The sequence below is a fragment of the Diadema setosum genome, chromosome 4 (genome assembly GCF_964275005.1).
Source record: "Diadema setosum chromosome 4, eeDiaSeto1, whole genome shotgun sequence".
NCBI lineage: Eukaryota > Metazoa > Echinodermata > Echinoidea > Diadematoida > Diadematidae > Diadema > Diadema setosum.
The window spans coordinates 33328756-33346075 of record NC_092688.1 but is presented as its reverse complement, the minus strand read 5'-3'; the positions used below and the strand labels follow the sequence as shown (position 1 = coordinate 33346075).

Sequence of the window (17320 nt, the reverse complement as noted above, 5' to 3'; positions counted from 1 at the left end):
TGCTATTATATGGTGTTACAGATGATATGTTAAATGCAGTTGATACAGTGTTTGCATCATTCTACATGTAAGATGTATTTAAACAGCAAGAGGTTGACATTTTGCTCAAATGTTGCCATGGTGTTAAACACAAGGGATAGCCTTAAAGGTTCTTGGAGACTTCCACAATGTTTGCAAAACACAACAAGTAAAAATATCTAATACACAGCTATTCAAATCAGCTTTATTGGCTGATACGGTTTTAAACACTAATTAATTTCAATTTTGAGTTACTAGGTAGCGATCTCCTGTCTTATTGTACAATGTACAGGACACAGAATTAAACCAAAATCACATGACAAAAGCATGCAAGATTTTGGTCATTAAAGGGAAGGTAAACCCAAAGAGCAATGTGGATTGAGTGAAAGCAGCAACATTAGTAGAACACATCAGTGAAAGTTTGAGAAAAATCAGACAATCGATGCAAAAGTTATGAATTTTTAAAGTTTTGGTGTTGGAACCGCTGGATGAGGAGACTACTAGAGGATATGACGTATGAGTGGACAACAATACAAGGAAAATATAAAGGCTATTCAACAAAAATTCACTTTTCTAGAATTATGAAAGAGCAGTGGACCAACCGCTTTCAGAAAGCAGGGGGAAAAAATTGCTACCCTTAACATATGTCAATATCAAGTTGATGGAATTTGTAATTTTCATGAAAAATGGATTTTTGTAGTATTTTCTTTATATTTTCTTGATATTGTAGTCCACTCATACGTCATAACCTCTAGTAGTCTCCTCATCCAGCGGTTCCAACATCAAAACTTTAAAAATTCATAACTTTTGCATCGATTGTCCGATTTTCTTCAAACTTTCACTGATGTGTTCTACTAATGTTGCTGCTTTCACTCAATCCACATTGTTCTTGGGGTTTATCTTCCCTTTAAAGATTCTGATAAAAATGGCTGCATTACACAGCTTTAACTGCTCCAAAAACATGCCATATGGCTTTAATAGGTGATCCAATATTTGGCAAACAAAGTGACTCTGGCTGCTTTACAATGTAATGAGTGATGGGCGTTGGAATGGAGGATAAGCCATATTACTGTTGACACAATATCGCTCTCTTCGCTGTCATTCTATGAAACTGACGCCCGGGCCTCTCCCCAATTTGCACGCAAGGAAGGTTTGGCTGTCCTGTACGTTGTATATCATATCCCATCCACGAATCAAATTTAAATCAACAAACAGCTCTCTCAAAGAGTATGGTGTGCATGGCACACTCTCTCAAAGAGTATGGTGTGCATGGCACACACTCCCTGTGGGATGGTTACAGTGCAAACAGACCAAGTTTTTAAATTAGTGTTGTTGTTGTTGTTGTTGTTTTATGTCAAGGCAGATGATTAATTTTTAAAAATAAATAAAATTGTTAATAATGATGAATGAATGAAAAATGATGATGAATAATGAATGAAAATTTTGAATCTCAAATTATGCGAACTATGCCTACAATATTTTGATCAACATGGATCCAAGACTGATTAATTGGTATTTTATATCCAAATGCTATTCCTGAGCACTAAACATTTACAGAAATATTATGTATTATAATTTTATTACCCCATTTCACACACAAATTTAGCACACACACACACACAAACCACCTTTAAAAGAAAACAATACTAATCAAATGCAGTAAAAGAGCTGCTATACAACGTAGACCTACTGTAAAGAGTCATCATGTGGGCAATTCCACGGTAACTCGCGTTACAAATAATGGGTACATTTATGGGATAATGAGCCAATATCTTTGTAATTGGAAGGATCCACAAGTTACTTTTTTCATCATTGGTTAAGTAGACATACACCAACTAAATGAATCCAAAAAGAAAAATAAAGGACAAACATGTTGGGATTCTTGAATCATTTAATTTTGGTAACTCGCGTTACACAAAAAGGACATGGTCAATTCTATAAAGGCCTCTTTTTGGAAAGTCTCCTCATACTAGACAATCCTGATAAAAGTTTTTCTACCTTGAATTGATAGTGGGTTAGGACTCATGAATTAACACTATCAAAGTTGAGTAACAATGACCTGGTAAAATGTAGGGAGCCTTTATATCGGTAACTCGCGTTACGGTAACTCGCGTTACATTATGTCCACTAACACAGGGTGACACAAATTGATGACATACAACTGTTCTGATGGCACTGAATCTTGTGTTGAATATTTTGAGAGATGCTTAGTACATAGTAAAATGAATAAATGTTAAACAAATATTTTACTAATCAACCCAATTGATAGAGAAGAATGTGTTTAAGACTAAAAAGAGCTTCACTCCTCATATAGACCCTGAATATGTTTCAATATATACCCAGATGATTTAGGTGTATAAGTACATAATTTTCAGAGTGTAAAAATGAAAGATGTTGAAATTTTTTAAAAGCAAAACATAAAAGTATCAAACCCTATCGACAAGTTTACAAAAAAGCCTATAATCTTTCATAAATTAAAATCCTGTCTTTTTGAAAACTCTCATTTCTGTGCAACTGATTGACAAATAGACCAGTTCGTAATTCCACGTTGCGCGTGAGCAGAAAAAGTTCATTTGTACCAACGGGCATTTTGGTTTGTAAATTCACTGATATAAGCATCTGTGATGTGATGATTATTCATGTGATCCTTATCTAAATGATGCTTACCAGCACATCTACCTGACAGCAAGAATGGTATTTTGCAATATAAAAGGAAATAAGCTGTTACTGCATTCAATACAGAACAATGAAATGGATGCTTGCTAAATTGTAAACTGATGGGAGTATTCTGATCCCCTGATCCAAATGCAGGTTCATTCTTTTTTTGAACATGAATTCCATAAATTGTTATGTCGGGCAAGTTTTATGCATTATGCCGCTTTGAAAAAGAGTGAAGTGCCGAACCAACTGAGAGAAAAGAAAGGTCATTTGTACCAATGTGTACATGAGCTACAGTGTCATTACGAACTGGCTTATTACCCTACATCAACTTAAATTTATTAAGCACTCAATTGATTAGTGTTTTAGTAGTAGCCATGATAAAAAAGTCATGGGCGTGCATACTCGAGCAGTATTCGAACTAAGACCTCCTGATCTCCGGACGGGCATCATCTTGGAACTAGACCACTGAACTTCCGCCCAACAGGAAGTGTTGGTTCTAATCCTTATATCATGCAGCGGGTACTGCGTAATTATTCAAATTCATGAAATTCTTTCGTTGAGATTTTATTATTGCAACTAATTGACAAATTGCCCTACATCAACATAATAAAAACTGAATTGATCAGTGTTTTATTAGTAGCCATGATAAAAAATCATGGGCACACATACTTAAGCAGGCCGGATTCGAACCCACAACCTCCTGATCTCCGGACAGGCGTCATTTTCACTAGACCACCGAATAAGGATTAGAACCAACACTTGCTGCTTTATAGCATTCTGTAATAAAAATTCTGTAATACTAATGCAGGAATTTCAGAAGATAAATTTTAGGTAAACCTCGTTCACTGCTGGATGTACATGTACACATGCAGTGAAAGCCTGGCTAGACTCCTCAATGTGGCATGTGATCAGTGGCCTTGATGCTAGTATCATACAATCACAGTTTATTAGGCTACTCTCCTTTGTTTCAGTCCAGCATAGTGTGTATAAAACTGGATTTGATTGTTTTCACCATAATATAGCTCAATTAAGTGTTCAAATTTGCTTACGTTGGTGGAAACTTGTGTTTATAGTCGGTAACTCGCGTTACATACCGGTAACTCGCGTTACATGGTAACTCGCGTTACACTTTTCATTGACATTTTTTAATGTGATGACAGTGTTTATTCAAGTCAACATCCTGTGTACAGTATCAGGGTGTGATGAATTTAGAAAATTATGATTCCCAACAAATTACCTCCACTGCTTCCTTCAGAATGAAAAATATTTCTTGTTTCGGTAACTCGCGTTACATGGCTCAAGGCCTGAACTTTAAGGTGGTGATAAAAATTTTTTGAAGGTGGTATAGAAATTTTCTCATGGGAGACTGAAGTAGAACCAGTTTGCTTCTTTGAAATGAATTAACTGAAGTGCTAGCAGAATTTTTCTTTAAAAAAAATGTATATCAAGTTAAGCATGCATTTTAGCAATTTGGATGACTGAAAAATTGTCTTGAACATTTATAGCTGTTTCTCGGGAACTATTTGACCGATTGATATAATTCTTTGAGTTTCTTCAACTTCAATACATGGGTAATACATAATGAGTAATTCTTTTGCAATATAATAAACTTGATATTTTAGTGCCATGTCCACATTCCCATGGAATTGCCCATAAGCAATTCTCCTTCAATGGTGAATGATTGTGTATAAAGTATGTATACATTGGTATTTTCTGCAATAACCCTTTTTGTGCTAAAACACTTCATTTCATAACTGAAAGAGTAACCTCCAAAATTTAAGCATTTCAAATCTTGCACTAAAATGTTTCAAATGAAGGTGATGATCAAAGAGTGAGACAAACTCTTCATCCACAATAGTAAAGAAAAAATGATACTAAAAAGCATATAATTTTAGTTTTAAAAAAAAAAGCATTGTACCTAAAGAACAAAAATATTGTTCTCATAAGCGGGCACGTGAATACAGTATTAAAATACAAACTGCTTGGGGACTAAATTTCAAGACAGAATTGTGGTATTCATTCACATTAAACAAAATGAATTGTAAAAGGTCCTATATTTACTTTTGTTGCTATTTAAAGTAAAAAGTGCAATAATATTATCGTTTCACTTCCAAGCTACAGAAAATCTGAGACATCATTATAATTAAAATTCCCATTACGTTCTAAATTTGAAATCCACTCATTTTATTTGTTTGTATACTTGATTTTACCAAGAATTAGGCATAATATGAGGGGAAACAAAAGTTTATTACTTAATAACAGAGAGAACAATGGTTTCCTTCAATTTTTTATTATCTTATGTAGCTGAATAGTAATCTGTCATATATTAACAAAAACTACAAAACAAAAATAAGAGTTGGATGACTGCTTACCTTTTCTGGAAACCCATTTGAAAGGTGATGACTTGCATCGGACATAACAGGGGATGTCACATGATCGCTGCGAGATGAGTCCCTTCTGCTCGTTCTTTGGGAATGGTCTTCATGGTCAGACCTTCTGTCATGAGCAAAGGCGCCAATATCACCCTTCCCATGTGACTCCCATTTCCTCCGACCTACATTCCCACTCTTGGTCACGTTTTTGTAATTCCGAGACTCCAGCTCAGCATTGGCAATGTTATCCCCAGTGTGGGTGTCATTCCCAGAGTCAAACAAGGGCATACCACCGTCAGCATCCGATCTACCAGTCGTGGCATCCACCACTACGTCCTTTGGGAAATCTTCCCCAGCAGGCGGACCTACAGAGGGGTCATCCTCCTGGGAAGGTTTCCTACCAGGTGCTGGGCAAGTCACCGGTTTCACTGGAGCCTTGAATCCATCTAGACTTTCCTGAGATGCGTGAATGGGACGGATCATAAAATCGGGTGTGGCTGTGTCGCTCCTGTCACTCTCCCGTTCATGAGAGGTGGAGCTCTTTCTTGGCTTGGTCCTCTGTTTTGATGCTCCGGTAGTATTTCGCGGTGATGAGGATGCAGGTTTTGTCCTTTTACTGGGGGAGATGTCTGTCTGCTTTTCAGTTGAAGTCCTTGGAGTTGTATTTTTCAAACTTACACTCGTACTTTGATCGGAATTCTGGCGATGGAGAGTGCTGCTGGGTTTCACAGTGGTGGCCGCCAGCGGCGAAGGTGGGAGCTTGGATGACGCACTGGCAGGCATGCTCCCTTTCCGCTTGGTGTAAATACCCTTGTTGATGAGGTGCCTGCGTGGATCATTCTCACTCATTCTCCTGGCAAAGGTGGGAGTGCTGGTGTGCAGTGGAGAGGGAGTTCCCTGAGGGGACTCTATCCTACCACTCTCAACAAACCCTCCCACCCGTGCACCCTGTCTTGACTGAGGGGATGACCCTGTGGCACCTTCTGCTCCTCCTCTGGCACCGGAGCCTGGGCCGGGGGGAGTCCGACTCTGCTTCAGGCGCTCCAGGCGCCTCTTGATCACCTCGCCAGTTTGCGATTTTCGTTTCGCAACACCAACATCTGACTTTTTCGGGGCCCTGGCACCTGAATTTGCCTTTGGCACAGCACCGTTGGAATGACCAGACGACTTTGGCTCATCGTTCGTCCTCGATGACGGGGCAGAAAATGCTGATTTCCTTGTAGAAGAAGACATTGTGCACAATAGGAGCACCTAACACTAATAACTTACATTCTCACATTCAAGGCACTGGAGGATGAAGTCAGAAGACCTCTGAATACTTTCAGTGATATATTAATACTCTTACACTAAATGTAAGATCAAACTATATAATACTGAGTCTTTCATTTGAAGACTTGATGACAAACCCATATCCTTGGTTAGACAGTTGAAAAGCAGCATAATTCATCTGAATTCCAGTGACAGTATTCCTCAGTGACCCCTGGAAACCACAGGAATCAGTGACCTTTGAACTTCTGGATTAGTAAACATCCTTGTGAATCTGCTCCAACTGAAGATCAGGTGTTGTGCACTCTGCAGTCAGGAATGTTGACAATAACCTGCAGAGAAAAAAATAGTAAAAGCACACCAGTAAATGTACAGATATACACATCATATTGCCAGGGCTTGACACTAACTTTTTCGTCTGATGTCCCGTTCAGGCCACAATAATCTTACATGAATCTGACATTTTAGTGGCCCGAAATAAAAGCAAAAGAAACAATCCATTTTTAATCTTATTTGCCCAATCAGGCAACCAAAACATATAACTTGGTTGTCGACATTAATTCTTAGTGGCCCTGGGCCAATGGGATATGGGCCACCACTAATGTCAAGCCCTGCGTGAGAGCTTTGGTGGGGGTACTGAGCGTAAGAATGCTTGGTCACGACGATCAAATTGATGATGAATCTGATGTTGCTGTTTGTTTATTTTTTCTTCTTTTTTTTGCGGTCTGCATACTTTCTCATCAATAAAAGGCATTCAAATTACAAGTCTTGAGTGGAAGTTCTTCAACTAGAAAGCATTTTGATTATAACTCATATCCACTGTTAAAAGAGCACTTCGTCAACAAAACCAAAAGTGCAGTTAGGAAAATGGGACTGCCTCTCAGCTCTCTTCAATGTCAAAGGCCTTTCACTTATTGGAGAGAAAGTAACAGAGTAATACTCAGGAGTAAGAACTGTGATATTAATTTTAAAGATATGATTAAAGCTTTCATACAAAAGGAGCAGAGTTGATGATGACATAGGCTGCAAAAAGAAAAAAAAAATCTTTGAAATATACACATTATACAGGGCATCGCAAGTTATTTCCAATTAAGTTTTACATTTCCCCCTTCCTTTCACTACGTCTATCTGTTGCACAGCCTCTAGTATACTTTTCGCTCATGTATCCCCCAATTATCTGCACAAGAATAATACGGATAAATCAATAAAAATTGCATACACCCACTTTGTTGTTGCAATCACCCATAAAAAAATAAAATGCTGGAAAAGACCGACTTTAGTCATGGTAACTGCACACGCCCTTCCGATGATGCAATGCTTTCACGAGTGGGAAAAGGGGCCACCTTTTGACCACACCTTGGAAGATATCTGCCGGATCCTGGAATTGCATTCTCACACTCCCAAGTCTGGTCGCGATCCAGTTTTATGCAGATAGGTTTACTCAAGGGAGGCCAAGACCAACTCTGTCTTCCTAAGACTTCACAAGAAATTTTAGCACCTAACTAATGCAGGATTTACTTTAACCCATTGAGGACGAGTCCCAAAAATACTGGGGCAGGTGTCTATGGGAAATATGTGTTAAAAAATAGCAAAATCAGTCCGTCCTCAATGCCCACCAGGTTAACAGCAAATCATCTCTAGCTGTGATTCTTGCTCTATACAGGGTAACATTGTGAAATCGGCCCCACCGCAGAGTGCACAGGCATCCATGAGTTTAGCAAGCAAGGTTAGGCTAGGTTTTAGGTTTAGGGTTTGGTCTAGGGTTAAGTTAGGGTTGTATTTGTGGTTAAATTAGTCGAGGGACATTAGGAAGTCTTTCCGAGAATAATAGGGAGAATGAAATGAAAGAACAAAAGAAAAACCCGAGAGAAAGGAAGGATGAAAGATGCTAGACTCTCTATCTATGCTGTGGAAATGTCCCCCTGTGGAAATCGGCCCCTGCAAATCAGCACTCCACTCTCTCTATCATTAACATTAGTATCAATCACAAGCATGACAAGTAAACACCATTTGTGATTAGGTGGGGCCACATAGAATCTACAGTACACAAGTAAAGAATACTATATTTCTGGCAAACACGATGGTTTACTGTTAAAAACTGAAATGATAATTGCTTTGCATATCTGTAATGCCAAAAGTCCCCAAAACCATTGCACAGTTCACCCACACACGCACACAACTGACTTAGAACCTCCGAAAGAATGTAGCCCCATGTATAGCAAATGTTGTTGTTTTTCAAAACGGAATACAGCTCTGCTATTATCTAGCTGGCTAGCTACAGCTACTCACAGAGAGTAAAGTTGCTACTACTACATAGTCCTTGTTACATATCCATAAAGAAAGGGAGGGCAGGAATCGGAACGGGATTTCATGCAACAACCTACATGTACTCTAGTATCAAGACTGCGTTGTTACCTGGCCTAGCTTGCTCGCATATCGAGAACCAATCTGCCACAAAAATACAAAGGTTTGCATAGAGACGAACGACGCTGCCGATGCGAAGCCGCTTGTGGCGGAGTTAATCAAGCGGTGAATGGAGCTGCTGAGGAAGAGCTACGGGCGGGATTTCCACATCACAGTTTATCGAATTGTGACAAGTTTGAACATAACCAGATGAGTTCTGACTTACAAGTTACGTTCACGCACACATGGTATATCTTACCTGAGAAAATCATGATTGAATAAGATGAGAATAAAGGGAAACAACAGGTGTTGCTTTCTCACAGAGTTGTCGCAGTGCACCTAACCTACTGCTGCTGCGGTGCGCTACCGCCCGATCTTCCCCGCCACCGTACCGATACGCGATCCGGGCGCCGGAGAAAAGCAATTATGTACGTGTGTATACAGTATCCAGTGGTGTGCTATTGTTATTCTGAAGACATGAAGTAATGGGCTGCCCCCATCGGCAAATGTGCGTACAGCGTCAAGTTAGTGAGCAAAATGGTACGCTCGAAGTACTAAAAAGTTCACTAAGTCATAAACTTACTACAATCGATAACGTATCGTGACCTCTTGTCTTGTAACCCCACCGTGAGGAAACCTATACGGTGCTGTCCCATTTTAGATATCTTTCCACCACTCTCATAGGGCCCCTCACACTTTTGGCCCTTAAAAAAGATAAGTAAATAAATAAAAGTAGTAATATAAGTCATGATAAACAAAATAATATCAAGAAAATCATTGTTATTCCCGATTATTAATGAGTCACGCGTGGTACAGTCTAAACATTTGAAATTGGGTTGTTTTTTTTTTTCGTTTGTTTGTTATTAGCTGAGACGTCAATTCTTTTTTTATCACTTTCAACCCTTTAATCATAATAGTATGTTTCAAATTCTCATCACCGAACATCAAGAAAAGGTAACAATGACTACAGGCAGGTAGGACCCAAATAATGCATGTATGGCTAGATGTGAGCAGTAAGCATTTTAGAGGGATGGTTTAGGCTCTGCAATGGTCGTAGTATCCATAATTATTTTCTCTCTTTCTTTCTTTCATTCATTCTTGTTGGGATGGGGGAAGGGGTGAGACATCACTAACGCCAGTAAATGTTGGGGAAATAGACAACATGAAGGGTTCAGTTCAGTTTATTTCATTTTAGCACGGAACCTGCTTCAGCAAATGGTTGTTCTTCAGCTGGTCCGTGCCCGATAAAATCACATATGCATCATCATAAATTATACAATAACAAACATAATGATACAAACAAAACAATAATACAATACATTGATTAGACTACAAAAAATACAAAGAAACTGCCAAACATTTACCCTCTCCCATCCCCCCCCCCCCATCGTCCATTCATAACATAGTACTGAATATCCACATTATGTATCTTTATCCATCAAATATGTTTCATAAACTAATACCATTTCAGTCTAACACCCAAACACTCATCTTAACCCTATAAAGTCCAAGCTATTTTGACCCTTCCCAGGCCCAAGGGGGCACATTGTGCCCCCCTATATAACTTTGTTATTGTTTGATGTATCATCGTCATATATTTGGCACATGGGTAGAGCAACTCATACTCTGTCATGACCGTTTGCAGATTGATAATATGACAAACAAAATGATATTACAGGCATAACTTGGGTGAAGGAATCAAAATGGCACAAAATAGAAGGGCAATCTTTGGAAAATACTGTTGTTTTCAATCATCTCTATTATATCTCTTGTTTTATGTCTTTGTCACATAAAAACAAAGGAAATAATAGGAAAAACATTTCAGGACCATAATTTCTTCACATTTTGCTTCTCCGGCAAATTTCAGCCAAGAAACACCCATTTCATATACTATAATATTGTTAATTGAAATTGGAACAGAAAAATACGCAAAATCTGACTCTCTCTCTGTTTTTATTTCTTCTCTTCTCTTCCTTCCCCACCTCCATCTTGTTTATGTTTCTCATCTCAGCCCCTTATTCATTTTGAAATACATTGTATATAATTTTGAAACGCTGCTGACTCTCTGAGTGTGTCATCGGTTTATCATCGGTTGTCATGAGTTGTATTATTTCAATTTCAATTTATTTATTTTCACAAACCATTCGCATGTTATACAAATTAACCCCCTTGTGGGTACACATACATTGTTTTGTGTTCCGAAAATTGAACCTGGTTGATGTTTACATATATGAAATGTTGTGTGAATGGGACCTTGAAAAAGCACAGTTTGTTAAACAAGGTCCAAAAAATATATATATTACATGCAGATAAGGGGAAATGATATACAATGTATTTCAAAATGAATAAGGGGCTGAGATGAGAAACATAAACAAGATGGATGTAAAGACTACTACAGCTTGTGATGTCATGACTTACCTCTTTCAGAGGGCAGTGGGAGTATTACCCTTAACATATTATGTCAATTACAAGCTGAGGGAATGAGTACTTTTTTCATGAAATAAATCTTGTGTAATTTTCTTTGTATTTCACCTTATATCGTTCTACGCATGTGACATCAACTGTAGTAGTCTTCTCATCCAGCAGTGACTATACAGAAACTTTAAAAAAAATCATAACTTTATAACGCGGATTGCCCGATTTTCCTCAAACTTTCACTGATGTGTTCTACTTATAATATTGCTGCAAAATCTCAATCCACATGTGTTATGAAGGTGATTGTCCTTTAATACTCTGTCGGATAACAGACCCACACTTATTTCGTCACCCTTTCTCTTCTTTAGACCGTTGATAATTAGAACCAAATTTTATGCATCTCCTCTCCATACCGGTTTTTTTTTCTCTCTCTCTCTCCCTCCCCTCCCATCGAGAGGCCTCTCTCTCTCTGATGGCGTGCTGAGATCCCAAATTCTTTAAATTTCACATTTTTCTAGCCCTTAAAAGAAATGACTACTATGCCCGAAGCAAAATAAAACTTAGAAAGTCTTGTCTCTTTGATATCTTATATTCTGGCCTAGTATTTACAAGTACAGTACAAATCTGTAAAGTTGTCTCTTCGTATTTCATTTCGAATCACGATTATTACTTCATCCTGCTGCAAATCATAACTACATTTCAAGAATGATAGTAAGAGTTATTCCGGTTTGCATACAGTAACAAAAACAACAACAACAAAAAAATCAAACAGGTCTACCATTATCATTCTATACAGATCTTTATCATTTTTATATAGTGTAAATTCATGTTGTACCCACCCCGAGATGATTATGCTTAAAATGATGAAATAATTCTATGGTGAATATGTTGAGATTATTCAGTTAAACGATAAGAACCTTGGGAAGATTAACAATCTATTTATAACGTTATATTATAGCCAGGTATTATTCAGTGCTCAAGAGGCCTAACCCTTTGCAATCCTGCTTTTTTCATAGCTGTATAGGCTTATGCTTAAAGTTTTTGCTTGACTATTGTCTTCATAACATAATCATAAAATAGTACATTGAATTTTCATTACAAAGAGAAATTTGCAACGAGAATGAAATAAAACAAAATATGCTATTAGTAACATGTATAGACGAAAAAGATAAGACAATTACAAGGGGTTTATTATAACATGACGAATCCCCGTAAACCATTCACACAAGAAGAAGAAGAAAAAAAAAGAGGGAGACAGTCACTGGATGAAGTGAGAGAACCGCGGTAATATGAAATCAACTCATACTCAAGAGAAAAGGGAAGAATAAATAGCAGATTTAAGAAGAAGAAAAAGAAAGAGGAGGTAAACATCAACGCGAGACAGAATGGAGGAGGGGAGTCTTTCCGCCCTCTTTTGACGGCCTGCAGTATACACAGTATAAACAGAATACTCATAATGTCTGCTTCGCCGGCGGTATGTCTCCTTGCGGGAAGTGTGTTCTTCCCTACACTTTTTATTCTCACAAGATCTGTTTCAAAAAGAGTGGAATTCTTGTTGAAGAATGAAAATGTTCCCGGTACTAGCGTCGCTATTGCTCTGCGGTAAGCATGTGTCGATGATCAAACTGAGTTCAGCCACGGGTCGGTTTGTAATAACGATTGCACGTAGCACAGTCCCATATATTCAATTTAATGTTGTGACCTGCACTGTCTAAATTAGACCTAGAAACGGTTTCTAGGTTTATTAAATGATTGTTACTGAATTCCTTACTAAATACCACTCGTACTAGAATAGCTAGTCTAGACTTTTTTTAATGTTTTGATATATTAAGATGGTTTTTAGATTTCATATGATAGTCCTGCACGAGAGCACTACATTGATGTAATTTATGATGATAGCGAACACTTCTGCTTCTTCTTCTGGTTTAGTCTGCCTCTGTTAATCTTGAAGATTCTTGCAAATTTTTGAGTTTTGATGTGTGCACGTTTGAAACTAAGTGGTTGCGGTTCATGGTGAAGAGTAACTGCAACCAGCCCGAATGCTTTGCGTTCGGGCTGTATAACTGTGTGAAGGAGTGCCCCGGGGTTTATAGATGCAGAGACCAGTAATACACGGTGCAAGTAAAAACAGTCATGGGACTTATCCACTGCCTTCTGTCAGTCAATGACGAATTTCTTCCTGTGATGGTGCAGTTAGAGTGTGAAGTGGGAGGATGTTCCATGCTTTTGTGTTCTGGGGAAGAAAGACATTTTGCGGTATTCTGTTCTGGAGCATGGTACAACATATCCTGGTGCATATGGAGAGCTTTTGTAGATGCAGCAACCGGAGTGATGTACATGTAGGACTGGGTTTGCATAATCCAACTTATAAGTTCTGGGAGAATCAATGAAGGGAGATTTTCTGGAGGATTCTAGCACCACACACTCACCCTCACTGACACACACATTTCTATAGTGCAACAGTCCGTGGAAGAGATGCACATGGCACTATAGTATAAGGAGAAGAAAAAGGAACTATAAATAATTATTTATGCCAGTTAAAAGAGAAATGTTTTTTTGGAACATTTTAAGGACTCAAGTGAGGATGACTGATATACAACGACAGTAAGATCGACCCAGACTTTAGATCCCATATGTGAAATGGAGCGAGTTCCCCCGAAGTGCTTAACTCTTTATGTGCCACGTTTGCACGCCTAACTCGGTCAAAGGCGTGCCAACTTCGCATATTCTGCTCAAACGCACAAACCCGCCTAAACCGATTGATAACTCGCCAAATGTCACAGTACAATGAAAACATTTCTCGTGATTCCATTCCTGTCACATGTAGCATACATTTCATGTGGTGACGACTATATGCGGATTTGCGAGTAAATTCTAAGTTTCTGTCATTGTGTTGTGTGCAAAAGTTATGCATAGCTATAGCTACGATAACGAAGCTACTGGCCAAAAGCACAACAATACATTGTAATAGATTTGTCATACAGTCTACATCAAACCAAAGCTTGGCATTTCTCTACAACTTTGCTTATTACACATCCAGGGTAACAAAAATATATAACACTAGTTCCATAGATCTGAAAAAACAGAATGTTCTCCCAAAGCATGCATGATTACTTAGTATGTTGCTGTCTCAGAATAACGTGGCACAGCTCAGAGGATGTATACACCCATGGCACATAAAGAGTTAACTTAGGATACATGAAATGTAAGAAAACTGGATTTTTATAATTGAAGCCTGCAGGTGGGTTATAGCAATATTAGGGAAGGATACCTCCTTGGAAATATTAATGGTATTCAGGGGACTACCTGTGGACTACCAGGTACATTTAAAAAAGAAAAAGAAGAACTAGAAATTTAAAAAATAATAATTCATTCAAAACCTTCCTTTTGAACTGCAGATTTACATCCACTGTGCAAGCCATATTTGCTGTTGTGGTTGGCTACCATGTCATTACAATCACTTGGAAAGATGTGATTTACAGCAGGTGAGTGCTTTGTGCATCAGGGTTCCTCAGTCAATACAAAAACATGAAGATATCATGGCCAGACTACTACATTCGGAATGTTGAAATGTTCTTGGATGTGTATAATTATGCATATGCCTGTTCTTCATTTGTTCTTTCGTAATATATACATGTTGATGTGTTGCTCATGTCATTCGGCTAATATGTACCTCTCGTGATGTTGAATCAATTAATCGTCATCCCAGATTTCCTTTTAGCACTGTGATCTCTCCACAGATGTGGACTGTGTTTTGCATATCATATGAATTAACATGAGTTAAAATTCTATGCAAAACCTGGGAGGATGTGTCGGTTAAAATTTTCCCAGAATTTTCCAAAATTGTCAAAAGCTTTTTTTTTTTTTTTCAGTATATGTTGATGATTGATATTCTATCGTAAAAATAAAGGATATGAAAAAAAAATTATCAAAAGTTCATCTGCATGAAAGAAGCTGTTGATGTACTCTGTAATAGAGATGTGTAACCCATGTAACTAAATTAATTTTACATTATCTTGTGGAAATACAACAATCTGGTTCTTGATTTGGGGAATTCAGTAGCTGTGATAATCATCACTTCTTTCTATCACACTCTTGCATTCACAGATCCGAGTTAGTTGATCTCTATGCAAGCTATGGCGTGCCCTACATGATCTACGACATTGGTGCCATGTATCTTGTCTACGTGGAGGAAAGGCAATTGTCCAATTCCTCTCTGCGGAGAACCGTTCCGTCGTTCCTTGGCAAACAGTGGCTTTTAGTACTGCATCATGTAGGCCTGGTTCTGATATGTTACCCCCTGGTGATGGTGAGTACCTGTACGCTGATCTCAAAGTGTAAGGTCAATGACCTAACAGGTTCAACAGTATGTTCTTCTAGGCAGTATAATGTCTAGTTGCTCCATTCAGTTGTACAGTTGCACTTCTAGTAAATCCATAAACTTTCCTATCATTATCCCTAGATTGTGCTTGTTCATTCTTTACCTTTACAGTAACAGCTCCAAACTACCAGTCCCTGCAAGGTCCTTTACTGAATTTATAAACACTATCATTCCATAATGATTATTTCATTCAATAGCTCTGCAAGTCTTTACTGGAGTAGATGGAGGTAGTAAGAGTTTATGACTATTAGAAATATTTGTCATTCCACAAGACAGTTTTTTTATTACAAAAGTCTCTACATGTCATATCTCCTATATAGTATTTCAGTGATAGATTAGTTTATTAAACTCATTGTGTATTCTTTGCTTATTATGTTCTAAGACATTTTTGTGATCAAGGTGCTGTGTTAATGTTTAGTTTTTCAGAAACGGCAAGGGAGACTTCTTCATCGGTTGCTTCTTTCTCACTGAGCTGAGCACTCCTGCCTTAAACCTGAGACATATTTTAATCAAGGTAACACCTTAATGACTTTCTTTGATAATGCTCATTTAGACACCTGAAATCCAAAGTTAAAATTTCAATACCTCTTAACTAGATACAAGACTTTGCATATTGTAGAGCATATATGTTATACACCTGTATCATAGCTTTGGTTCATTTATAGTTGAAATTCAAAATGAATCAAAACATATAAGCTGGGAATATAGATGCACACAACTGTTTAAACATGTTTAACATAGCTGTCAACCATAAGTAAGACTGTGTTTTTATTTTTTTTTTTTTTTGCCTTGTAGAATTCTGCATATAAATGTATTAGCAATGTTTGAAATAAATATACTGAATGTTTCTTTGCAAAACTGCCCACTATTTGTGATTTTCATAAGAATGAATAGTAAATTGTATCCATGATGTACAAATATATTAGCAGCTTTGGTCTAAGCTATGCCTCGCGATTAATTGGTCAAAAGTTTAGTTGTGCACTTTTTGAGGAGGTATGCTAAAAGTTCAGAATGCCTGTTTGATGTACTGAATGTTGTTTTTGCATGGATGTTCACTTGAGCTCTTTTCTTTCTTTCCTTCCTCTTTCCTTTCCTCCTCAAATCATCAGGTAGGTCAAACTGGCACCATTTTCTTCAAGGCTGTCAACGTCGTCCTCCTCATCAGCTTCTTCTCCTGCCGCATCCTCCTCTTTCCGCTCATGTACTGGGCATATGGCTACAACAAGGGGCTCTCCCCCTACGACACTGTGTCGTCCATGAAGGCAGTGTGCCACCTCGGCTGCGCCGTCATCTGCGCCTTCCAGACCATGTGGTACGCGATGTTCGTCAAGAGCCTCCTGCGACGGAGACATCGACGAGGCAGCACCGAGTCAGGGGGACAGACGAAGCAGGTGCCCGGTTTGGAGAACAATCACATCCATGTAGCAGGAGTTGGAAAATCAGACTGACAAAGAAAAAGAAAAAACAAAAATGATGCCAAATGAACCTAGGGTAAACCAGTTTTACCATGAAGAAGCTGATGATTTGTACGCAGTTTCTAATCTAATCAGAATACAAACATCTACCTGATTTGTAGTACTTTGAAGATTTAATATAAGTTTTTTCATTCCACCACAAAGTATTGTGTGCATGTACGACTACAGTGTACTGCCATTATAACAGAATTCTTGGAGCCAGCAGTTTTCTTTCGATATTCAACGAAGTTTCATTATGACTGAACAGTAGAGTGTATAAAGATATATAGATGATAATTTTGGGACCTGAATTCTGATTTTGTTGTAACAAGATTTTTTTTATAACCATG

The 17320-nt window shown here is 38.1% G+C and overlaps 1 protein-coding gene across 1 annotated transcript; it reads left to right on the top strand.

Annotated features, from left to right (window-relative positions):
• Window positions 1-12591: 12591 nt before the first annotated feature.
• On the top strand, window positions 12592-17115 carry LOC140227801 (ceramide synthase-like). The gene is made up of 5 exons (XM_072308196.1): window positions 12592-12737; window positions 14534-14620; window positions 15243-15444; window positions 15935-16030; window positions 16626-17115. Exons 1-5 carry the CDS (start codon window positions 12592-12594, stop codon window positions 16962-16964), a joined length of 870 nt encoding a protein of 289 aa, XP_072164297.1. The 3' UTR covers window positions 16965-17115.
• The last annotated feature ends 205 nt before the right edge of the window (window positions 17116-17320 follow it).

Bases quoted from the DNA above. Each gene is read 5' to 3' on its own strand.
- LOC140227801 (XM_072308196.1), top strand. From the start codon at position 12,592: ATGTCTGCTTCGCCGGCGGTATGTCTCCTTGCGGGAAGTGTGTTCTTC. The intron at 15,445-15,934 runs GTGAGTACCTGT...GTTAATGTTTAG, and splicing joins TATGTTACCCCCTGGTGATG to TTTTTCAGAAACGGCAAGGG. The intron at 16,031-16,625 runs GTAACACCTTAA...TCAAATCATCAG, and splicing joins TGAGACATATTTTAATCAAG to GTAGGTCAAACTGGCACCAT.